A 26,036-nucleotide genomic window follows, 5' to 3' on the forward strand; every position below is an offset into this window, starting at 1 on the left:
TTAAAACAAAGTAGCACTCACCATTACTTAGAATGTTAAGGGCTCAAGCTTAATTTGGTAAGTTCTAAGTTTCTGAAGACAGAACTCAACTCAAGTGTGAAATATTTTGCTTTTAGGAAACATTTTCATATGGATAATCTGTGTCGACCATGACGTGAGGAGTAATCGATGTTTGGTCCATAAGGGATAATCCCAAAAGGGTTGATCGAAGGATGGCTTCCATTGTAACGCTGCTTGATGTGAATTCATGTTCACAGTGCTATTCATACCGATGACTTGGAACTTATCTTTCGTATAGTTAAACAGATTCAGATACTCACTTAACAGTTTCTTGTTGCACTTGAAGTGAACCACATAAACATGCATCAACGTTTCAACAAAACAAACTCGTTCCCTTTTGTGTCACTTCTCTTGGTTACAACGCAGAGTAATGAAATCAATTATCTCGTCAAATCTTATGAGTGTCACAAACAAACGGATATCTGTTTCTAAGTCAAAGTGATACCGCAGATGTTTCCCAAGAATCTCCTCGCATCTATCTAGTGTGTTTTACACTTGCTTAACTGCCTATAAAGAACCAAACACCTTTTAGCACCAGTAAGATGATCAGGATCTTGCTGTAGTTTAGGTTTGAATCATCATCGATAAGCTATTCCTGGAAACTTGATAAGGTATTTAAAACAAACCTGCTGTAAATATATATTTAATCCCTCTAAAAAAATACCAAGCTTTTGCCCATTTTGTTACAAGAAAGTTGCCTTCCTACCCAAAATAGCATTTTAGTTTTGAAAGACAGAACTAAGTTTCTTGACCTTCCATGAGCGATTGCGTACAAAAAAGATTTATCTCTACTGGCAAAATATGTAGGGACATTTCAATCTTTACCGCACACAATGCAGTAAAACTCAGTTACTTATTTGCCTAGTACATACGACACTACAAGTCTAGCAAGGAAGTAACAAAACGTGGTTAAAACATAATGGTCAAGTAAAGGTGTCTTCACGATCTCCCTCAGCGATGTCAGCCTCCTCCATGTTGCTGAACTCCAGGAAATGAGTGGGTCGATGTTCCTCGTGATAGTACTCCTTTGGGGTTCCAAGTTTGACGCTGTATTTCATCCCCACCGTGTGCTTCACTCCCATAAAGTTGTAGTTCCACGGTCCGTTCTCAGGAACCTATTATCACAACAACACAATTTTCAAAATCAGCAGCGTTATATCTTCATCAAGGACAAAGCCATCAAAGAGGCACTATTATTACTGCGCTACTTACCATGTAAAACCCGAGGAACCGGTCACTCAATAGCATTTGAACCTTCTCATAATGGGTGGGAAGGTAGCCATGAGGATTGCCGCCTGTGTCCTTGTTGAGACGTCCCCACTCATATCCGGTTTGGGTCAACTTATATGATGTCAAAGAGCAGGATCCCGGTGTGAAACTGCATGTCAGGATGATACATTTTTCTCCATCCCATTGCTTGTTGTTCTCCAGAATGCGGGAATGAGAGGTAACATCCTATCACAGACATCAGTTAGTAATGGATTTAACAGGCTGAAAAATAAGGTATAGAAAGATAATGCGTTATATATTATTACTTGTGGTGACAACTGAGGGAGCTCGTTAGGTTGTGTGTGCAGCCATCCCAATGGCTCGAGATCATTTAAGAATTCATGCTCAGGAAGAGCTGACGGCAGGTTAAGGTGCTGATGACTTCCCCACTGCGGCACCATCACAACACAACGGATTTCCTTCACCTGGGGATTATCAGGGGGGCTTATACCATAGAGATATCCAGCAATTTGAGTGCGAAGATCTGCTATGCATATGAACTTCTTCAGGACGTTCTTTGGCATGATGTATGTGTATCCGGTCTCCTGCGAACAGCAAGAAATAATGTTAAGGGTAAGACCTTAGAAGGCTTTTACTCAACTGGAAAAAGTGAACCTGGTGAATTGGATTCTAACCTTTATGTCATCCGAGTTCACGTAGATGTGATTGACTCTGAGGTAGAGGTTGGTAGCTGATATTGCACGCACACGCCAATCTGTTTTGGAACCGAATGCAGTTTGCTCGTAGGGGCTAACAGTAGTGACAATGAGCTCCTCACCATGAACATTTGTCGTTCTGGTTGTGACAGCATTAATCTGGCTGGCTTCTTTTGCCTGCAAAGGAGATTTAGGTTCACGGTGAACATAGAATTACATGCACGGACTTATTTCTTTTTAATGGAAATCACAATCAAGGGTACCTGTTTCTCAATCTCAGCTATCTGTTGCCTCTGTTGAGAGGGTGGGGTAATCTCAGCTCCAAGGATAATATCTCTGATCTCTGATTGCGTCAGAGCTGAGGTATTCACATTGTTCTTCTTTGCGTAGTCAGATAGGATAAGATCCCTAAGAGCTACCTCCACCTGAAATTAAACATATTTGTGAATCAGGAAAAAGAAGCATAATATACTATAAATAACTCAAGACCAGTGAAAAAAACTGTAGATACAGAGACAAAATCAGGTTAAGAGGGAGATATCTTATCGAATAAGATCTTAAAATATCGGAATTACCTTCATCCACTGGTCGTCAGTGAGAGAGGGCCAGATGTGATGTGGCTCAGTGACAACAGATTTGTCGGGCTTCAACAACATCTTAGCCTTCTCATTATTCACGTGAAGCGCACGAAGGATCAGAATGAGTCTTGAAAAGGCAGTGTACGAAGAGATACTCTTCAACCAATCATCATAGATATTGAATAGGACCATCTGTGGTTCTGTGGCCTTCAAAATCAGATCACCAAATTTCTCAATCTTAAGGCACGCCTGGAACGGAAGCTGCAGTTCACTTCCCTTGATAACAATGTTGGGGAAATCCAGTAAGTGGACCTCAAGGGGATCGAGCATTCCTTTGCGAGTAACAATAACTTGTTTTGGCTGTTCTTCAACAGGGAGAGACCGCACAAGGGCAGCCACCTCTTCAGCAGTTTTCCATTTAGCTAGCTGACCAAGACGCTTCTGACCAGCCCAAACGCTTGTATGGATAACCTAAAGAAACAAAAAGCCGGAACTTAACATCCAACTGCATGTTACAGGACTTAATGAAAAGAAGTTGCGTCACAACATGCATATTCTTAATGTAAAGAATGGTAGAAGAGGACATACCTTCAGGAATAGCTGCCCAGTTCTTGGATTAAAAATAAAGATCGCACCATTGATAGGCTTCGTTGTTAAATTTCCTTCAAATGTCTTGTGAATTGTGACACGGTAGACATTGGTATCATCGACAAACCATATAATTTGATTGCTGAATATTTCACCATAGTTTTGCGATGACAAATATGGCTCTGTAGGCTCAGATGAGTACAATTGCAAACCTTTCCTTATCCTCTCTCTCAACACGTACAGAGCTGGATTAGACTGCAATATGCATAGTTTTAACGATAAGTTGACTTAAAAATTCTCTATATTCAAACAAAAAGGGCTCTGCGCAAGACATCATGATATAAAAAATTTAGTACCTTCATGATCTTGTTCATCGCTTGAGCAAGAAGAGGTTTAGAACCTGGGAACCAATTGCCAAAGGCAGAATGTAAATTGTATGCCAAATCAAGCCCAATCATTACACCTGCAAGGATTTTCTCAAAATATAAAACGATCTGCAGAAAAGTAAAAGCTTAACAAAACAAAGCAAAACTGGAAAAGTAATAAATACCTGTTGGAGATGGATAGATTGACATGTTATCAGTTGTATAATCCATGAATTTGGCCCGAGTATAACGCTCAATATCATGGGAATCATAATCTCCCCACCGAAGTTGCACGTCTATCCAATACTTGTTGCTAGCTTTCTGGTCGAACACATCCTTTGACTCAGCAACCAGGCTTGGTTTTGACATTGGCCATTTATGGGCAGCAAACAGAAGAACATCAGCGCAAGAGCTGTTCATCTTATAACTCTTCCTTGGATGAATTGTCTCCTTCTGAACAGTTTCAATCTCCAAAGCATCCAACTCTTGGTCCAATACTTGACAAAGATCCATAACAACACTCTCATGGATCTTTTGCCACAAATGGGCACGGAAAATCTGAATCAGAGATATCTTCAGTGTAGGAATCTTTCCATGCATAAAAATTCCTGTCAGATCCAACTGCACTTGGAAACCCACATAAACATTCGCTCGATTTATTGTTGGCGACCACCAAAGCGTGAATCTTCTATTTGGAATCTGGTTCAGACCAGACCTCTGTGCATTCGTCAGCTTCTTATATTTCATCGACTCCTCAAACCCAGATGCCTTCTCCCAGAAAAGACCCTCCCATGTTGGGAAACTGATTTCAATTAAAGCACAAAAAAGTTTAGCCAACTTAATGTGATACCCTTATATAAAAGCTGTGAGCAACTGAACAGAAAATGTTATCATGAAACAATGATTAACAAAGGAAAAGCCGACTTACTATGTCCCCTTGAATAAAGTGTGCTCAAGGATACCCTCAACACCTCCAAGAGCTTGGATAACATCAGTTCGGTAATTGTTTAAATTCCACAGCTTCCCATCATGTCTCTGGTGCGTCCACCAGAAAGGATTTTGCTTGAGGACTTGGTACTGCTTAAAGTCGGTTCGAACCCTCCAACCTTTATCATACGCTAACGTGTGCCTATCCTTCTGAAAGAGGGTATTTATTCGAGGAATTCCCCTATCCCAAGAGTCCTGTCATATTATCATACAGGCCAAAAAAATATTATGCAAACCTGAAATAAATTGCAAAATAATCTTAAACTTGGGCTTCCAAAAAAGAACAAGGCATCACATAGATATCCTCCCAAAAACCTCTATCATGCAAAGAATAAAAACAACTTCCAAGCTACCAAAAGAAGGCAAGCCAGTAAACTAACATTCATCTCAGAACTCTACTTCAGTAAGGATGTAACAAATGACAAATAAGTTAAACGTACCTCCAAATCCTCCAATGTAAGACGCCTATTTTGGGCCTGTGCTTCCTGCCGCTTTAAAGCATACTCTGCCCACACCCGCTGTGAATCAATAAACTCACTCTCCCATGGCTGTATGTAACGATATAGATTTGGTATAAGCTGATCTTCCTCATGGCTCATTCCACTCCTAAAGTGGGTTACCCCAACATCTGTCTGCTTGCTGTACCGAAGGTCACTTTGGGGAATCAAAATATGACCCATTGACAACATTCCCAGCCCACCAATTTCCTTTGGAGTGTAGAAGATAACTGGAGGAAACCTGGCAAGGAAAATAAAAAAAATCAGATTACAGAGACATTAATATACAGCTCTAACATGTAGACCATAATTTAATAAACCATATGCTCACCGACTAGGCATCTTTGAGTTCAGCCCTATCTTAATCCTCGTTTGAATTTTGTTTTCACACTTGACCAGTAGATCCAAGAGCTCTTGCGTATGCACAGTGGCTTCACGAAAGTAAGTCATGAGACCTGTATACACAAAAAAAAGTTACGCTCAGCTTAAAGCTAGCCACACATTATGAAAAGCTATAAGCAGGCTCATAACATATACCAATTAAAGCTGTATTCCATTTATTGACAATTTTGGTGAAGGTGGTTGATCCTGAAGACATAAGGATCTGCCTCACACGATTCTCAAACACCTTCATATGTTCATCATCAACTCGCAGAAAAGCAACGGCAGTCCTCTCCTTGGTCTGCTCATTTTGCAGATTCCAGACACCATCTCTTGTGTTGCTGAAAGCTTCCTGAGTCATCCTGATTTTTGGAAGTATGCGAACTTCAAATCCACACCTGCAGGCACAATTGCAAGAGTATCAGTGATGACAGAAACACTAACAGATTATGGTCCCAACAAAGACCTCGCCTAGCAACAACTGGACAAGAATACTCGAATAAAACATTACATGCTGAAGAGCAGGTTGGGATTATCCTTGCTGTAGACAGAGACAAAGCCATTCTCCCACTCCAAAGTTGTGATGCTCCGAGGAAGACGATTCTTCATGTCCCAGAAGACACTTCTACCAAGATTGACTGAAAGATGAACAATAAAATGAGACACAAAAACGAATGCATGCATGAATGTCTATCGAAACGCATAAAAGAAAAGAGCATACCATCATGTTTCATCAACCTCATCCTTGCATCTCTTGGCCAGCACTTCTTATTGTTGTATCCCACCATGTTTTCATTGTTGGGATCAGGATGCTCAGTAAGATAGCGCTGAATAAGATCCCTGGCTTCTTCATGGGTAAATTTGAACATTATATGAACTTTGTCTATATACCGAGAATACAGTCTTATGGGATGCCGTGTCTCCACTTTTGTATCCCAAAACGTCATAAACTCGTTAGGCATCTGTGGTGGCCCAGCAATTTCGCTTGCCCGAGTCAAACCAAGAAGCAACAGATCAAGCAATAGTCCATAAAACTGAACAACAAAAGATGCAAACTGAAGTCCCCTAATCAGACCATACGAGTTAGTATGACTCATATCTTTGTAAGACAGAACCACGTTATTCTTGGCAGACACATAATCCGCAATATTGTGGTCAAGAACCAAACGAAGCAGCCTGAAAAAATAACACAGAATACTTATTAGCAGTTAAAGCTGAGAATTAATGTACCATTAATAGACTAGTAAATACCTGTTCAACATGGTCAAATCAATCTTTTCAAAGAATTTTTCAAACTTAGTCTGGAGCATCACCACACATTGCCCATCTCCTGTGTCCCATATGCCTTGTAAATTATTGATACCTTGACACCACTTGTAAACCAGAAGTGGTGGCGGCTCTGAGTCTGCTGGCTTGATCCAGTTTGGGAACAAGTGGCGCTTATCACCCTCGTACCACAAGTATTGGTCAAGGTAGGCATCAGTAATTTTCTCCAGAGGCTCTATCTCATAAACTGGAATCAGGTAGCTGTATAGATCCATAAACTCTATGCCAACCTGCAGAGAACATATTCACCATCAGTTTACTACAATAACCTTGACAACATATGTTCAACCATTGCCCCCATATATAGTGAAGGATCAAGCTACCTCTTTGAAGCCGCGCTGGGTGAGAAGATGACGTTTAATTCGTGACAGAGCTTCATGAGGATTGTCATACGCTTGTTCTATCAGACCAAGCTCCTCTCGCTGCTGCTGATTCAACCTCACGGCAACACTGTATGATTCCTTCAGTCTCTCAAGGGCCAGGATAAGCAACTTTGTGTCATGTTTGTAAGACAGTGGCGGGAATGGAATTGGAGAAAATTTCCTCGATTCCAACCAATGGACAGTTGTTGTATAAATTGCTAGTGCTTCCTCTGGAGTGACATATGGACCATCTTTCAGGTAATTGTGCTGCCGTTCCTGTGACAGGTTTACAAGGATAATTCATCAGAGAACTCATAATGAAGAATACAGGGAACTAATTTACTCAAAACTGTAAATGAAGCTTATTTATAGTATTTGTTTAAGCATTTCAATGAAGACATTTAAGACAAATGTACAGACCTGTTCTGCCTTTAGCCAAAGTCGTGTCAACCTTCCCAGATTCTTTCTACAAACGGTCTTATCAACAGTAGCCCCTCTTCTGATACGCTCACGATTGTAGTGAGCAACATTTGTCCACCAATCAGCCTTAGACTTGACATAACGCAGGATCATATTCTCAATTGGCACGGGCAACCCAGGGACCTTCCACGGGATATTAGCTTTCCAACATCGCCATGCCTCGCTGAGGTGCTGTAATATTGTCCGAGCTTTGTTTTGCTTGATACCCTCTGCACATAACAAGAAAATATCAACCAAAGAATATAGAACAATTTCATGATTAGTAAAAACACATTTGAAAGAAGGGAAACCTGGCATGGCATCAAGAACGTCATGCATGACAGCAGCGCGCAGTTCCAAATCGAAGTGGCTTTCAACTCTCTGTTTTGTGACAGTTTTGGCAACTCCTTTTGAATGACGCCCCTCAAACTGACGAGCAAGCAGATTCCCTAACCATCGTTCAAGAAGAGGAACTATTCCACGAAGGAAAAACAACCATACCCTCCACATTGGAGCCCAAAATCCACACCCTGGTCCCTTACCAACAGGACCGGTATTGAAACGGTAATATATCAAGTGCTTCAAATCCTTGCACATCCTAATCTGCCTCATCAGTCTGTATTTATAACGATACATACCCGTCAACTGACCAACATGGGAGAAAATATACTGCAGACCGTCAGCCAACTGGAAAGCATCAACATTTCCAAGTCGGAACTGGACATTTGCATCAACTACAAGCTTTGTCAGCCGGAGGATCTCACGGCAGAGATGGAAAGCGTTCCCAAAACGCGACTTCTTTCGCTCTTTGGTGGTCAATGTTTTAACAGGCTTCAGGTTGAAGTTGTAGTCAAGGTGCAGGTAGTTCAAATTCTTCCTGTGGATCAGCAGGTTCAGCATATTATACCCCTGCCTGCAGACTTGCAGACCCACTTCAACCCAATCCAACTCAGTACTTTGGAAAAACTTTGTAGCCGCAAGAGAGCGGAATAAGTGCTTCTTCTTCTGGGCTTTAGGTGGTCTATGGTGCAACTCATTCAGAACATAGCACTTCAAAAGCTTTTGGTAACTAACTCGAACTTTAACAGGATAAGCTGGAGGACTGCAGATATTGAGTTCAGAAAAATATTAGGAAATATACAAATAAATTATGAAAGGGAAAGAGAACATAAGTAGACCAGTAGCTTACCAGTGCTCCTTGAACCACTCTGACACCAGGGGAATATCTTCTGACCGCCTTGTTCTCCCAGACCTCATATTGAAAGGTCGTGGGGCAAACAGCAACGAAATGCCAGCAGCTGTAGTGTCAGTGTAGAGGTGGGTGTCTTTTAGCAAAGGTTCCACTCCCTCTGGTAAGGTGAAGTCATCCTCACCATCATCTTCATAAACGTTCCTTTCACGCCTTTCCTTATTGGTGTTGCTTATCGGGTGAAGCAACGGATCATAATAAAAGGCAGGAAGATCAGGATCCTCTGTCTTTATATACATCACCATAGGACTGTGATACACACAGAGTTTGACTTTCCTGGGACGATTGTTGTACAGGTGAGGAAAACCTATTCTGTACTCAGTTCGAAGAGGGGAACGAATGATAAGCTTGTTGATGTCGTTAAACTCATTCCAGTCTTCATCCCCTTTCTCCATATCACGGTACAAAGGCTCAAACTTAGGACCACCTGGTTAAGAGCAACAGAACGCATTAGCTGAAACCGAAGCGAAACAAAATTATCAAAATTCCAGAAGAGGAGGAAAGTAGCTTACCAGGTATGCACATGTTCAGAGCCTTGGCGGTGAAGAATGACGGCATGTCAAACAAGTAGAAGTAGTTGCGATCGATCAAATCCGACAACAACTGGCCCGCAAGCCTGTGAAGGGTAGCCATAATCGGAAGAGAGAGATTCCACTTCCTGTAACTGGGACCATTAATCAGTTTGGTCTTTACTAGTGGCTTGTGGTCATAGAACCAAGTGTGCACAGCAGAATCTTCTTCCTCGTCGAGCTCCAACTGAATTGGCTCAAGAGGATCAACGTCCAACAAGTTGTCTGCGTAGTCCAGTGGAGGCTCCTCATCATCAAACGGTGGAAACCGCATCCTCTTGAAATGACGACGATCCCTCTTCTCCCTTCGCATCATAATCCACATAGTACCCCACTGTAAAAACCAGACAAAAAAAAGAATAATTATCACTCAAAATTACATTCAAGAAAAGAGAGAAACGCTATTAACCTACCTGAGCCATGTAAATAGGTTCCACAACCCATGGAATCTCGTTAACGAATGTAATAGCTCCGGTAATGTGGTACAGAACCTTAACATCTCGAACCTGGAAGCAAAAAGAGAGCTAATAGATAAATAAACAGAGAACAATAAACAGCTGAAGAAGCTAAAAAGCAGATAATCAGTTATAACAACCTGCTCCCAAGGCATAGGCATATTCTCCAGTAGCTTGAAGACCGCGTGAGGAACGAACTTAAGAGCTCCAAGGTATACACGTTTATCGTGACGAAACTTCTTCGATGACATATCACCATGATCCCTGAAACAACACACAAGCTTCAGACTCACAATCCAAGTAAAATCACGATCTGAATCTCGAAACCTCACCTGATAATCTTCCTGACGTGCTCAGGTGGCATGTCCTCCTTCTGAGTTTCCACGAATCCGAACTTCCTCTTGTCGCCGTAGCGTTTCGAGTTCAGCTGCATCCACTTGCGCGCCTTCTCCTCGAGCTTCGCCTCGGCTTCCTCGGGAGTAGGCTCGACCGGAGGAGGAGTCGGATTAGAAGGATGCGGCGGAGGAAGGGAAGTGTAAGAAGGATGCGGTGGAGGAATCATCGAGACGCCGGTGCCGGGAGGGGCTAACGGCATACCGTCGTTGTTGTTCCACATGACGACGGATAAACCCTAGATCTCTAACGCCAGTGTGGATCTCTCTATATCTATCTCTCTATCGACACACTGAGGTTTTACTCGACTAACGGAAAAAAAAAACTAAATCGATTTTTCGCTTTTTCGGTCTTATAATGTTATCAATGGCGGTCTATGCATCGGTTGGTTCTTTCATCAATTAAATCCGGTTATCGTTATTGGTTCTTTCATCTATTAAATCCGGTTAACTTTGTTTGTTTTGCTTGCTGATGATCCTGGAGTAGCTTCAGGCTTTCTTCGTGTTTATATGCATACAATCCAAATGCCCATGCTACTGCTTTTGTCAAGCCCAGTAACTGAAGCACCTGTGATCCTCATCATTTTGGATGTTCCGAATTACAATTCTAAAACAGAAAAAAAAGTTCACATAATTTTTATTTAATTAGGCTCAGCCTGTCTCTCTGTACAAAGTTAATATCTTTGAGAAGACTGGTCATAACTATTCTACTTTTACATTAGCAAAATGGTACATTTGCTCGTTAAACAGAGAGCTCAAAGCAGCTGATGTGAGATTGATAAAGAATGTATATTCGTATTACTCACTCAATCTAACGTACAAAGTAACTCTTAACCCCTTTTTCAACGAGTTAAGCCCAATTCTCTAAGCAAAGCACTTAAGAGAACCCCAAGAATACAATTCCTCTAAAGCCAAACGTACAATATGACTTGAGACTCTTATTCCTGTGGACTCAGCTCGATCAACTCTAACTGCCATAACTACCTCTCCATAACGCCAAAACCAACTCTTCGTTCAAATCCAATTCTTAATAAGCAGATCACTTCTTCACTTCATTGTTCACTAAACTCTTCAACCTCTTGCGATGATACACTCTCCAACTCTTATCAGAGATATAAACCACTTTCTAGCCTACTCCTCTGGAGACTCTCTCAGTCAAATCAGTAACAAGGTTGTTTTTACCAGACTCAGAGCAAGCCGTAGTGAAAGCAGCTAAAGTAACACGATCAAGGCTACTACCATCTTTCTCCAACAGTTTCTGATAGAACAGAGCTGCCACTCCAACTTTCTTCTCGCTACACAACTTTCTCACTAGTGTCCTAACCGTTCTAATCCAAAGCCTCTTATCTAACGGTTCCAACAACATCATTGCATTGGCCGAATCATTCCTCTTACAGTACTCATACGCTAATGTGACTCGAGTCACCTCAGAAGGAGATAAACCTTTGTCAATCATTGCTTCGTAAAGCTTACAAGCTTGATCTACCATAGACTTCTTGCAGAGACCGCTTATTAATGAACCATAAGTGAAGCTATCAGGAACGCAACCATGTCTCTTCATGTTATTAAAATACTTCAAAGCTAGATCAATGTCACCTTCCTTACAATACCCGCTAATCATGGATGTATAAGTCTCCTTCGTTGGAACCAAGCCAAGACTCACCACATACCCAAAAAGCTTCTCACTTTCCTTCATCTTCTTTTGCCTACAAAATGCAGCTATCAATATGTTGTTCAGACGCATATCAGCTTCAAAACCAGTCTTATTCATCCGACAGAAGAACGCAAGAGCTTGCTTGATGTCACTCTGCTTACACTGTTCTTGAATAAGAATAGTGTAGGTAACTCCATCAGCCTCTAGTCCACAAGAAAACGCTTTATTCAGCAACTCATAAGCTTCAGACGCCCTTGATTTCTTACAGAGACTGTCTACAACAGCGTTGTACGTATAAATATTCGGCCTAAAACCTTCATCACCCATCAAATTCATCAACTCGTACGCTCTATCAAAGTTCCCAGCTTTACAATGACCATCAATGAGCGTTGTATACGTATTCACGTTAGGAAACAAACCTTGCTCTTTCATTCTGCTAAACAACATCTCAGCACGGTTCAACTTATCTTCTTTGCAATACCCACCAATCATCGAAGTATAAGTATGCACATTAGGCTTGTAACAATCACTACGAACGAGTTTCAAAAACAGCCTAAACGCTCTCTCGGTCCACCCTCTTTTACACAACCCATCAATCAAAGCCGTGTGTGTATACACATTCGGCTTCCAACCAACTCCAACCATCTCCTCCAACATCTCAAAACCTTGCTTGATACTACCCTTCTTGCATAACCCATCAATCAAAGCCGTGAAATTGATCAAGTTTGGCTTCAAACCCAAATCAACCATCTTACGAAAATACCATATCGCTCTGTTCACTAACCCATTCTCACACAAGGCACTGAGAATCAACGTACACGTGGCGTTATCAGGAACAAACCCTCTTTGTATCATTCCGTTAAGCCACCTATCAGCTTCCTGAATCTTACCGTCTCTAAAACAACCAATAACCATCAGCTTAAAAGAGGTGGAATCAGGACGAACTCCTCTCACAGACATTTCGTCGAACACGTTCTCCGCATACTCAATCAACCCCGACTCAATCGCAATCTCGAGAACGCAGTTCAGTGTTATAACGCTCGGAGACAGCCCTTGATTCTGCATATCCATAACCATACCAACGGCCTCGCTCAACCTCCCGATCTCCGAGAAATTCCTCAGCATACACCTCATCACCTCGTGAGCTTTCTCCAAGTTTCCGTTGGCGATCAGCGAATCGGCGGTTACGAGGTAGAGTCTCATGAAATGTCGGAACTTTTCGAAGCCCAGTGACCAGTGGAAGAAGCAGAGAGCCACCATCGAGCCAGCTTCGCTCGCGAGGGAGGCGACGACGGTGATTGCTTGCTCGTGGGTGAGAGAGCTGGCGTCGAGGTCGAGGTTGACGCGGTGAGGGGATAGTGTGACGTGGGTTTGACGGAGGTAGGTGTGACAGACCAGTGAGCAGATTGATTTGACGAGAGATTGAGAAGGTGGAGATGATGGAGAAGGGGGCGTGAAATCATCGGGTTCGTTGTTGGAAGAGATCAGTCTGAAGAAGGAAAGGGAACAGAGAGAGTTGGGTATCTCAGAAGGTCTAAGGAGGAAACGATTCGACTTAGCGAGAAGTGACGCCATCGAAGCTCTTCTTCTTCAAACTGTTGCATAGAGTGTAGAGCGAGAGAGACATGTACTGTCTTTTGACAAAAAAAAATCTGATCTTTTTATATAGGCACTTGGTTCGGTTCCGGTCCGTATTTTCAATCTAATTCGGTTATTTCAGTTTCTTTAAATTTGATGCTATTTTTATTTTTGGAACACTTTTAGTGAAATTCGATGCTATGTATTCAAGATATTTTAGCAACGAATATTTTTTTTGCTAAATACTAATTTCTGTTTATACGTCAGTAACAAACACTTTTTGTTCCATTTTAATAGATTAGTTTAGCTATTTTCACTTGAAATTTTAAATATGATTAACATTTTTATATGTAAACACTTATTTAGTTCATCAAAGAAAAATTATAAAATAGTTTATATGTTTGAAATGTTTTAAGATATTTTAGTAATTTCAATATTTTTTTTTGCAAAATTCATATTTGAAAAAAGTAGAGATTAGTTTTGAGAAATTGAATTATTAATCGAATTTCCTTTTTGATTTATCATCTCTTGATTTTGTTCTCGAGATTTGTATAGTACGTACTACTACGTAGTAACTTTTTAAGAATTTGTTTTCCCAAGAGAACTATGCTTTATAACAATTACAAATTTACAAGTATGCCACCTTCTTCATCCTCTTCCTTTCTTCTGCGTTGAAAAAATCACTCAAGAACTCGACCAAATCGTCAAGAACTACAAAAACTCCATTCCTTCTCTATCAATCCCAAGATCTCTAAAAGCTCTCCAAACGCACCATGGATATAAGAGCTTCAACACCTCAGCATCATAGCAATCCTACGTGAATCATACTCCCCCAAAACCTTCTGCCTCGTAACCCTAACCCTAATCTTCCCTCTCTCCTTCGCCATCCTCGCACATTCCCTCTTCACACAACCCATCGTAGCTAACCTCAACCAATGGACTCTCCTCTTCAACTTCTGCAACCTGTTAGAAGGTAAGTCTCCGTAGAGACTCTCTACTAGAGAGTCCTGTATTCATAGCATTGGTATATATACATAGTGTGCACCCTTAACTATAGGGATTGGATATACACAAATCAGATACGTATTTATCTACACTATAACAGTACTTATCGTATCTTATCTACCTTCCTCTTCGCCTTCTCTCTCCTCTCCACCTCGAAGCGCGTTTCTTTCACCTCAACGATCTCAGCGATCCCTCTAGTCCTGAATCGACTCTTCGTCACTTTCATCTGGGTTCGTCTCTTGATGCTCACTTACTACACCGTGTTCTTGATCTTCTTGGGCTTAGCTTTCTTCTCGTCGCTAGTAATCTCCGTTCTCTTCTTGGTCGTTCACGTTTACCATAACGTAAAGGAGTGACCAAAACGGTTTAAGTTTGGTTTTGTTGGTTTTCGATTTTGTTTGGTAAGCGAACAAATGAACGAAGTCTTTTTTTTTTTTTCCACACCGAAGTAACAATGGAAATAAAAAAGTTTCGGTTTAAAAAAAAAAGTTTCTGTTTACTAGTACAATCATTTTAAATAGTAAAAATACCCTTTACTTCCACAATCTAAATTGAAGCCTGCAAGCTTGAACGCGGACTTTCTCTCCCAGGCACATTCCCCAAGACAGTTTAGAGCTACCTGGTTTTGTCTTGCTGCGGTTTCCTCACCTGGTTTATTACTATTTCGGGAAAGTTTTCAAAACCGTAAACCTCCTTCAGGCGGTCGACTCACCGGGTTCCACCCCCGACCTCCGTCGGCGGGTCAGCCAGGTCACCCCTGTGCCTTTCAGTAGCGGTTTTCACCTTTCCGAACACTTGATGGAGTCTCTTAACGGAGATACAACCATGTTTACTTCACGTCGATAAGTAAAGATCTCTCGGTGCTCTATTACCACTATTATCTCTTTGGTTGTCATAACCTCCCCGTAATACTAAGGGCTCAGCATCAATAACCTCTGCTCTCCCTATTCCATTCTCCCTGAGATATGTCTCGCCGTGATATGTCTCACCGTCTGTCCCGTACAGATAAAGAGAAGTGGGTGGCTCGGTCCCCTCCCCCACCAAAGCGCCTTCCGGTCCGGATTCCAGCCAGTGATAATACTGAACTTATAGCAGCTAACAAGCTCACCCTCCTAGGCAGAGTGACAAACCCCCTTCTGCAAAATACGAGAGCTGTCCTCAACTTCCTCCCGCAAGTTTGGGGGCTGGAAGGTAGAGTGGAAGGTAGGGACATGGGACCTGAAAAGTTTCAGTTCCGATTCCGTACGGAAAATGACCTACAGGTGGTTCTTAGTAAAGGACCGTATCATTATAAAAGATGGATGCTGCTGTTGCAAAGGTGGGAACCACTGGTGTCCGAGAACTTCCCGAACACTATTACCTTTTGGATTAGAATCCATGGAATCCCCCTTCATTTCTGTAATGAAGCTACCGTAACTACCATTGGAGACAACCTTGGTAACCTAGTTGATAAGGTGGTGGATGAAGCTAAGATTCGAGTGGAGTTTAACGGCTTCAACCCCTTGGAAATGACCATGGAGATTCAGCTACCAACTGATGAAATCCTTCAGGTTGAGTTTGAGTATATCAAGATTGAAAAACACTGCTTTACCTGCTTCTCTCTCTTCCATGAGGATGATACTTGCCTTGTTAAGCCTCGGAATGCCCCACCGATAAAGGAAAGGAAACTTGGTATTACTCAGCGAGTTGCTCTCCAGCGCATTGAAGCGGATAAACGACGTCATGATGATCGTAGAGGATACCGTCGCCCTATTCATCAACCACCCCCTCACCTTCCTCGAAGAGAGGAGTCGCGACATAGATCCTTACCGTACTCTGATAATAGAGATTCCTATAGAACCCCTAGAGACTCCCACTCAATGGTGCACAGGGAACTTCCTCCTCTTCCCCGCGACCAGCCTTCTCACTACTCCCCTCTAGAGAGTAGTAGAAGATCTCCTCGATCAAATTCTAGAGTGCTCTCAAGCGGTGTTCGAGTACAAAACCAGGATGTTCCCGTTGATCCACTCTCCAACCCTTCGGGAGGAACCAGACCACTCCCTGTTCATACTCCCTCTCCTCGTAACCTTCGGGAGAGATTGGAGTTCCCACTAGGCTCAGGTGGCAATATAGGAGATCCTCTTATGACGTCAGGAGAAAGACGTTCTGCTTTAGTAAGGGTGGGGGAAGTTCCAACAAGCTTTGACTCTGCTCGTCTTCAAGAGGTCGATATTCGATATGACGGTATTATGGAAAATGAGATTATCAGTCCTCTTCAAGCGCCTACTGCAGCTCACGGGCAATCCTCTCGTGTTCCGGCCACCAGGAGACTCGGAAATAGCGAAGGCCCTACTATCATCAATTTCGAAAGAGACACTGAACCCCCACCAGATCCGGTGCTACCGTCCAAATCCAATGGAAAGAAAAAGACTACAAAACCTTCAGTTAAGAAGAGAACTGTGAGAAGTAGTCCACTCCACGGTCTTAACCTTAGGAAGATCAATGTTGCGAGATCAGTTAATCCTCCAAGAAAGAAGCTATGTGTGGATAGAGATACAACTTTACCTTGTGATAAGGCAGGCCCAAGTACCAATACTCGAGCCGGTAGGACCAGGGGAAAGGATTTTCGGCCCCCTCCTCCTCCTCTTCCTTAGCTGTACTGAGTTGGAATTGTCAAGGTTTGGGAAGCACCATGACAATTCGTCGTCTGCGGGAGATACATAAGAAGATCGCCCCGGATATTACCTTCCTTATGGAAACCAAAAATGATGATGATTTCATCAAGAAGAAAACTCGTGACCTGTGCTTCCCCAACTACTTCTCTATTCCTCCGATCGGCCTCAGCGGTGGCCTATTACTCTTATGGCGAGAAGGAGTTGACATTACCATTCTAGAGGCTCTCCCTAACCTGATAGATACTAAGGTATCTTTCAAAGGGGTTTCAACCTATATCACCTTTGTCTATGGAGCGCCATCCGCTGATAATAGAGCAGCCTTCTGGGCTAAAATGAACGAGGTGGGGTCAGGACGTGAAGACCCTTGGCTCTTAACGGGCGATTTTAACGATATTCTCGATAACTCTGAAAAAGTAGGTGGCCCAGCTCGGTGGGAAGGATCTTTCACCTCCTTTCGGTCCTTTGTCTCACAGCATGGACTCTGGAATTTGAAACATTCGGGTGATCATCTATCGTGGAGAGGAAACAGGTACACTCATTTCATCCGCTCGAGACTGGATCGCTCACTCACCAACTGCTCATGGAGTGAGCTGTTTCCTATGGGAAGGTGTCGATACCTACGATTTGAAGGGTCCGATCACAGACCGGTGGTCACCTTCTTCAATGACTCAGTTACAAAGAAGCAGGGAGTCTTCAGATTCAACAGAGCGCTAACAGAGAATCCTGAGATTGAGGAAGTGGTGGAAGCAGCCTGGAATCATGACCCGCTGGCCTCTGTCATCTCTAAGCTGAATGCGTGTCGGCGTAGTATCATTAAGTGGGCCAAGGAACAGAATATCAAACATAACTTAGTGATCACGCAAACCCAAGGAGAGCTGGAAAAGGCACTCTCTGATGCGATACCAAATCCCTCTCTGATAGAGACCCTCTCTGAGGTGCTACGGAAAGCGTACAAAGAGGAGGAGCTCTTCTGGGCTCAGCGTAGCAGAATCTCCTGGCTGAAAAGTGGAGATCGGAATACTGGGTTTTTTCATGCTGTCACTCGCCAACGGAGAATGCTAAATTCTTTCTCGGTAATTGAAAATGAAGAAGGAGGGGAGGTCTTTGAAGAACATGAGATTGTCTCGGTCATCTCAAAATACTTCAGAGACATTTTCAACACCTCGGGACAGTCGGACTTCACTGACCTACAGAACATTCTGCAACCGCGAGTCACGCCCGAGATGAATCTCGCCTTATCTGGTATTCCGAGTGATTCGGAGATCTTCGAAGCCGTCCAATCCATTAACGCTGGTAAAGCCCCGGGGCATGACGGGTTCTCTGCGAAATTTTACCAGGCCTACTGGCACATTATCCGGGCTGATGTGACGAGGGACATCAGACATTTCTTCATTTCCGGCCATCTCCAGTCACAACAGAATGAGACTCATATTAGGCTCATACCTAAGGGCACGGGACCTAGGCGGGTCTCGGATTACAGGCCTATTGCTCTTTGTAATACTCATTACAAGATTATAGCAAAGATCTTGTCTCACCGTCTCAAACCAATACTGCCTGAGTTGATCTCACCGTCACAGTCAGCCTTTGTGGCGGGCCGAGCCATTGGCGACAACGTTCTGATCACACACGAGACGTTGCATTATCTCAGGACATCGGAGGCTAAGAAACACTGTGCGATGGCCGTGAAGACGGACATGAGCAAGGCGTACGACCGCATGGAATGGGGTTTCATCCGAGCTGTGCTTACCCAACTGGGATTTGCACCGCAATGGGTCTCGTGGGTCATGAGCTGCATCGAGACAGTATCATATTCCTTTCTCATTAACGGGACACCGCAAGGAGCTATCAGACCGTCGCGTGGGATACGCCAAGGGGATCCGCTATCACCCTATATCTTCATCCTTTGCACCGAGGTTCTATCCTCTCTATGCGACAAGGGGCTTGAGAATGGCTCTTTATCCGGCGTTAGAGTATCTAGAGCTAGCCCCGCTATTAATCACCTCCTTTTTGCCGACGACACTATGTTTTTCTGCAAATCCAACCAAGCCAGCGTCAACTCACTTCGCATCATCCTGCAACGGTATGAGGGGCTCTCAGGCCAGCGCATCAACGTCGCTAAATCAGCAATCACTTTTTCTGCAAAGACTCCCATGGATGTGAAAGCTAGAGTAAAACGGGCGCTATCTATTGAAGCTGAGGGGGGCATAGGCAAATATCTAGGACTTCCCGAGCTCTTCGGAAGGAAGAAGAGAGATATTTTTGCGGCTATACTAGATCGGATCAGACAGAAAGCCCTTAGCTGGACTACCAACTTTCTCTCAGGCGCCGGTAAACAGGTACTGCTCAAGACGGTACTTGCTGCGATGCCGTGCTACGCCATGTCGTGCTTTAAGCTCCCTAAATCACTGTGTAAACAGATCCAGTCTCTCCTTACAAGATTTTGGTGGGATGCGAATCCCCAACAGAGGAAAATGTGTTGGGTCGCTTGGTCCACACTTACCAAACCGAAGCATGCAGGGGGTCTCGGGTTCAGAGACATTGAGTCGTTTAATGATGCGCTTCTAGCGAAGATTGGTTGGCGGCTCCTCACCCAGCCAAAATCTCTTGTTGCTCGGGTTCTTCTTGGAAAGTATGCTCGCGATTCCACCTTCATGGAATGTGGCGTCCCATCTTCATCTTCCCATGGCTGGCAAGGCATCCTAGCAGGCAGAGAAATATTGCGGCAGGGCTTGACGTGGTCAGTAGGTAATGGGGAGGCAATCAGAGTCTGGCAAGACCCCTGGCTCAGCTGTGAAGCCCCATCTACGCCGACTGGCCCCCCAACCTTAGCCTCGTCCAACTTAATGGTCAGTGATCTTCTCTGTAAGATTACCAACGCTTGGGAACTTGAAAAGGTCAGACTCTTCCTACCCCAATATGAGGAGTGTATCTTGAAGATTATCACAGGCTCAGGACCCATAGAAGATCGCCCAGCTTGGGTCTTTGAGAATTCTGGTGTCTATACCACACGCTCTGGATATGGAGTAGCCAAGGGTGATATCCTGGAAGCTCCCCCTGCAGTAGTCCCTTTCAATTGGAGAAGACAAATTTGGAATGTGAAAACATCTCCCAAGATCAAGGACTTTCTGTGGAAAGTTGTTAAAAGGGCCATTCCAGTTAGTGCGAATTTGGCGGCTCGTGGGATCACTTCTTTCCCGTGTAAGACATGTGCGGGAGTGGAGGATGACCGTCATGTTTTCCTTCTCTGTTCAGTGGCGATGGAGGTGTGGGACTGTGCTCCTGTATTCTGGTCCCAGAGACCCGACGACTCGACAATGATGGGCTTCATCACCTCCTGCTCCCATATTATTAATTTACCGTCTACAGGGATTTCTGTTCCTTTATGGCCCTGGCTGCTGTGGAACATATGGAAAGCACGGAACAAGCGTTGTTTTGAAGATAAGACCTTCTCCAGTATGGAGATTTTAAACAAAGCTATATCAGATGCGAGAGAATGGCAAAATGCTCAAACCCCGACTGACGATCATAGACCTTCTCAACAGCAGAGGTCTGGTCCACCGATAACGCCTTCTCCCGATACTGTTGTCTGTCATGTAGATGCCGCGTGGGATGCTATCTCACTTAAATGCGGTGTGGGAGGGATCTTCTCTGGTCACCCTTCCGCCTCAGCGCTCCCGCGGCTCTGCGAACCTCGCTCTCTAGTATCCTCTGCGCTCATGGCTGAAGCGCTTGCAGTTCGTTTGGCGGTTATGACCGCTGCTTTTGCAAACATTAAACGCCTCCTGATCCTGTCCGACTCCCTTACTCTCATCAACATCTTGAGGAGCAAGGAATCTCGGCCAGCTTTGTTTGGTATTGTGTTTGATATTCACTACTTTGGATCCTACTTTGATGTTGTCTCTTTCTCTCATGTCCCTCGTTTGAACAATCGTGAGGCTGACTCTCTTGCTAAGTTAGCGCTTGCTCTACCTGTTGTAACCTCCGTTGGTGGAGAGTGATATTATGGTTTATGAATGAAATTATGTTTGACCAAAAAAAAAAAAAAAAAAAAAAAAAAAAAATTGAAGCCTGCAAATTATTGGGATCACATTCTCTTGATTGAAAAGTTGATTGTTGGGGTTTTTGCCAAAACTAACTCACAACTTGATTTTAATCCCAAACCTATATCCAAACTTGAATCAAATGCAAAACTAACCTAAAAGCCTAGTGAAATTACAGCTCAGCCCCCTGTGACCAAACAAAAAAACAGAAGCCATTTTTACGAATATAGCCCCAGTAAATCGTCTGAGTCGTCTGAGATGTTGGAAGTTGTCTGGACGACTGAAAGTGTAAGTCGTCTGGTACCAGTTTATTTTAAAAATAATTTATAAATCTTAAAAAAAATATTTTGATGCGTAAAAAATAAAAATCAACTAATTATAAACAGTTTTAACTGATATAAATTAAGATATGATAAAATTGATTTGTTTTGAAGATAGATGAGTGGAAGTAGTGAATCATGAAATACTTTGGTTTAGGAGTTTGGCAAACATATGTTGTAGTATTGTATGTATTGTTAGGGTTAGATTTTGGAAAACTAAAATGTTTTTTTCAAAAATTAGTTTTCACCTATATGTGTTTATTTCTGTGTATAGTAAACATTTTTCAAGTTTGATTTGGTTTTATGAAGTGTTTAATTAGATAATCAAGTTTAGGGGTTATGTTTAGGGTGTGGACGACTTATATTCCAGTCGTCTATTGAATAATTTACCCGGACGACGTATATTTCAGTCGTCCACATCGTACCGAACCTTATATTTTACCAATGTACGTTTTAACCTAACCGGATCATTTTACTCGGACGACTTACATTTCAGTCGTCTGGTGAAGAAATTAAAACAGACGACTTACATGTAAGTCGTCCAAATATTCCCGCCTAAAATTTTTTAAAAAAATTATTTTCCCGCTTAAATAATTTAAACCAGACGACTTACTTGTAAGTCGTCTGGAAAGTCTTCTATTTTAGTTTCCCGCTAAAAATATTTAATTTCCCGCTAAAAATATTAAACTCTTCTGGACGACTTACATGTAAGTCGTCTGTTTTAATTTTTTCACGAGACGACTGAAATGTAAGTCGTCCAGGAAGTCGTCTGAGTCAAAAATATTTAACCTAATTGGATTTTTTGTCTCCCTATATAAAGAAAAATTTACACATTCTCTCTCCTCCTCTCAAATGGCTGCAACAAAAATGTAATGTTCATCATTCTAAAACTCTCCAACCTCTCTCTAATCTCTTTGACTTGAAAACACCAAACTTTATATGAATTTTTCAGTTTTGTCTCATATATTTCTTACTAATCTATCTCTTTTGCAGGTTTTTAATCAAATGGTACTCATCTTCCACTAATTTAGAGGTAGATCTATTAATTTTAGATATGTATTTTTGTGTGTTCTATAAATGTAGATTTATCTAATCTTCCACTCATTTTCTCTATTTTTAAGTCATTTGAACGTTTTTGGAAATGCAGGTTTTTCAGATCTGGATTTGATGTGCAGGTTTTTCAGATCTGGAAGACTTCTGGGACGACTTACCTGTTAGTCGTCTGGAAGTCGTCTGGACTTCTTGGAAGTCTTCTGACAAAGTCGTCTGGACTTCCAGGAAGTCGTCTGGACTTCTAGGAAGTCGTCTGGACTTCCAGGAAGTCGTCTGGACTTCCAGGAAGTCGTCTGGACTTCCAGGAAGTCGTCTGGACTTCCAGGAAGTCGTCTGGACTTCCAGGAAGTCGTCTGGATTTTTCTGAGCGTTTTGGTAAGTTCTTATGTCTGATTTTTCTTCATTTGGTAACTTCTTGTTGTATAAAGTTCTTACTTTTTTCCCAAACTAAAACTCTCCAAACCCACTCTAATCTCTTTGACTTGAAAACACCAAACTTTATATGAATTTTTCAATTTTGTCTCATGTCTTTCTTACTAATCTATTTTTTTTTTTGCAGGTTTTTAATTAGATGGTACTCATCTTCTACTAATTTAAAGGTAGATCTATTATTTTTAGATATGTATTTTTGTGTGTTATGTAAAGGTAGATTTATCTAATCTTCCACTCATTTTTTCTGTTTTTAAGCCATTTGAACGTTTTTGAATATGTAGGTTTTTCAGATCTGGATTTAATATGCAGGTTTTTCAGATCTGGAAGACTTCTGGGACGACTTACTTGTTAGTCGTCTGGAAGTCGTCTGGAAGTCGTCTGGACTTCCTAAAAATCGTCTGGACTTCCTGTAAAGTCGTCTGGAAGTCGTCTGAACTTCCTAAAAGTCTTCTGACAAAGTCGTCTGAACTTCTTGGAAGTCGTTTGGACTTCTTAGAAGTCGTCTGGACTTCTTAAAAGTCGTATGGTCTTGTCTACTCAAGTGGAATCCAAGCTTGTCTTTGTAGATGAATGATCTATAATAGTTTTGTTTGTAGTCTGTTTTGTGAATTGCATCTATACTCTTTTAGTTGTGAATTTTTTGTAAAATCAGTAATAATGTTTTCCAAGATGTATTAAATGTGCTAACAATGTGTTTACACATTTACAAATCAATGAAATAATAGACTTTCGTAGCCTTTTTCTTATCTTTGGATCTCTCATATGCAATAATAAACTCCAATGGCCTTTTTCTCATCTTAATAAACAAGAATGTTGTTAGCTTCATATTGATACAACATTTTAAGAAGCATTTTAACCCTTCTTCCAACTCATAACAATAGTCATCATTATTGTCTATAACAATAATACTTAAGAGATGGAAACAAACAATAGTAACTAGTCAAAGCATATCATATTTTTTATAAGTTTGCATTGAAAAACTTAGTCAAATTTAGTAAAGGGATAGAACATATTTTGTAAATATGAGTTTTACATGTCTTCAAGTTACTTATCACTCTTAAAAATACAAGTTATTCAAAAACTAACGTAGAAGACTTAAAAACTAGTGGAGAAGACGCGGACGACTTCAGTCTAAGTTGTCTAGACGACTAAACTATATGTCGTCTGGTCAACGCAGAGGTTATTTTTGCAATTGACTTTGAAATCTGTTATTTCGGACGACTGAAAGTTAAGTCGTCTACTATTGTTTGGTTAAAAAAAAACTCTAAAAAGCTAGACGACTTACATTTCAGTCGTCAGAGGTTAGTTTTGCATTTGACTGGATTATTTCAGAAGTTTGACTTTTTGGACGACTTACATTTCAGTCGTCTAGTGAAAATTAAAATAATAATATTTTTTTAAAAGTAGACGACTTACAGTTAAGTCGTCATAGGTTAGTTTTGCAATTGAAAAAAAAACTTCAAGATTTAATTATATACAGACGACTTATAATTCAGTCGTCCACGAGACGACTGAAATGTAAGTCGTCCAGGATTTACGAGGTTTGACCAGAATCTCGGAAAAAAATCCTGGACGACTTACAATTAGGTCGTCTGGTGGACGACTGAATTATAAGTCGTCTGTGTATAATTAAATCTTGAAGTTTTTTTTTTCAATTGCAAATCTAACCTATGACTACTTAATTGTAAGTCGTTTACTTTAAAAAAAATATTATTATTTTAATTTTCACCAGACGACTGAAATGTAAGTCGTCTGGGGAAGTCAAACTTCTGAACATATCCAGTCAAATGCAAAACTAACCTATGACGACTGAAATATAAGTCGTCTAGGTTCTTTGGATTTTTTTTTGAAACCAAACAATAGTAGACGACTTAACTTTCAGTCGTCTCAGGTTACAGATTTCAAAGTCAATTGCAAAAATAACCTATGCGTTGACGAGACGACTTCCAGGTAAGTCGTCTACAGCCAGACGACTTCCCAAGTAAGTCGTCTGACGAACAAATCTGGAAAAAAACTCGATGTCATACCTTAAATTGGTGAGATAAGTTCTTTAGCATACATAAGGCTTCTCCAAGCACAGAGAATCACAAACGAAAGTCACCCACCCATAATCGTTAGCTTCTATGACTCTATGAACCATAAAAATTTTAGAATCAAAATCTTGGGTTTTTTAGCTCATTGTGGAGAGAAAGTGAGAGATATGTTGTGTTTAGTTCACAAGAATGGAAAAAGAAGAAGGGTAAATCGATTTTGGGAGCATTAAGAGCTTCAAATTGGTTGTTCATGGTGGTTGTGGTATTGATGACAATGGCAATCTTGTAATTACTTGAAGATGATGACGGTGAGAGAGTAAAAATGTCATTTTCGAAAAGAAAAAAAAAATTGATGGCATTTTCGTAAATTATATGAACTTGTGGGGTGAATAGGGCAAAACCAATTTTCAAAAAAAAAGGGAGGTTAGTTTTGTGTTTGACTTTAAGTTGTAGGTCAATTTTGCAAAAACCCCTTGATTGTTTGTAGTTTTTGTTTTAGTTTTTGGTTTTTGCTTTTGTAAAAACCATTTTTTATCCAATCAAGTAGCTTTTAGTTTTTGTTTTTGTAAAAACTATTTCACTTGCCAATCAAGTTTTTTAACAAATAGATTCCCTAAAATTTAGAGAAACTAGTTTTTCAAAATTTCAACCAATTTGTGAAGAAAAGTCAAAAACCAACTTTTGTGGGTTTTCAATACAAAAACGAATTTTGTTTATTTTGTATAAAATACTATATTTTAATTAATTAATAATTAAGTAAATAATGTTTTCATAAAGATAAAGTACCCATACAATTTTTTTATCATTTAACATTAATGTAAAATAATTTATGTGTTTCATATATGTAAATAAATATAGATAATTTTAGTATTAGTTGTAACCAATTACTTATTAATATCTATAAATAAATTATTGAAAAATTTTATTATACATACTAAACAACAACTAAAAATTATAAATTTAAAATATTCTATTAATACAATATATTATATTAATTTGAAAAAATAGCCATTCAAGTTCTAAAAAATGAAAAATATTTTATGTAATAAAATTTATAAATAGTTTCAAAATTTT

General features: G+C 41.2%; 2 protein-coding genes across 3 annotated transcripts; both read right to left on the bottom strand.

Annotated features, from left to right (window-relative positions):
• Window positions 1-687: 687 nt before the first annotated feature.
• LOC103857797 (pre-mRNA-processing-splicing factor 8A) lies at window positions 688-10,522 on the bottom strand. Of its 2 annotated transcripts, XM_009135030.3 has the most exons (24): window positions 10,134-10,522; window positions 9,942-10,065; window positions 9,760-9,852; window positions 9,290-9,680; window positions 8,718-9,204; window positions 7,840-8,630; window positions 7,490-7,758; window positions 7,031-7,345; window positions 6,633-6,937; window positions 6,103-6,557; window positions 5,893-6,019; window positions 5,538-5,779; window positions 5,332-5,455; window positions 4,944-5,241; window positions 4,445-4,698; window positions 3,702-4,318; window positions 3,508-3,614; window positions 3,152-3,406; window positions 2,561-3,034; window positions 2,249-2,410; window positions 1,965-2,162; window positions 1,596-1,874; window positions 1,273-1,515; window positions 688-1,175 (listed from the first exon to the last, which is right to left on the bottom strand). In XM_009135030.3, the coding sequence occupies exons 1-24, from the start codon at window positions 10,415-10,417 to the stop codon at window positions 984-986; spliced, it is 7,086 nt and encodes a 2,361-aa protein (XP_009133278.2). In that variant the 5' UTR covers window positions 10,418-10,522; the 3' UTR covers window positions 688-983. The 2 variants fall into 2 exon arrangements, with proteins under 2 accessions (XP_009133278.2, XP_033128919.1); XM_033273028.1 differs by having other exon boundaries at window positions 7,490-8,630.
• Window positions 10,523-10,809: 287 nt separating this feature from the next.
• LOC103857807 (pentatricopeptide repeat-containing protein At4g19890) lies at window positions 10,810-13,474 on the bottom strand. The gene has a single exon (XM_009135042.3). It carries the CDS (start codon window positions 13,420-13,422, stop codon window positions 11,320-11,322), a length of 2,103 nt encoding a protein of 700 aa, XP_009133290.1. The 5' UTR covers window positions 13,423-13,474; the 3' UTR covers window positions 10,810-11,319.
• Window positions 13,475-26,036: the final 12,562 nt, after the last annotated feature.

This window comes from Brassica rapa, chromosome A01 (assembly GCF_000309985.2).
Source record: "Brassica rapa cultivar Chiifu-401-42 chromosome A01, CAAS_Brap_v3.01, whole genome shotgun sequence".
NCBI classification, from domain to species: domain Eukaryota; kingdom Viridiplantae; phylum Streptophyta; class Magnoliopsida; order Brassicales; family Brassicaceae; genus Brassica; species Brassica rapa.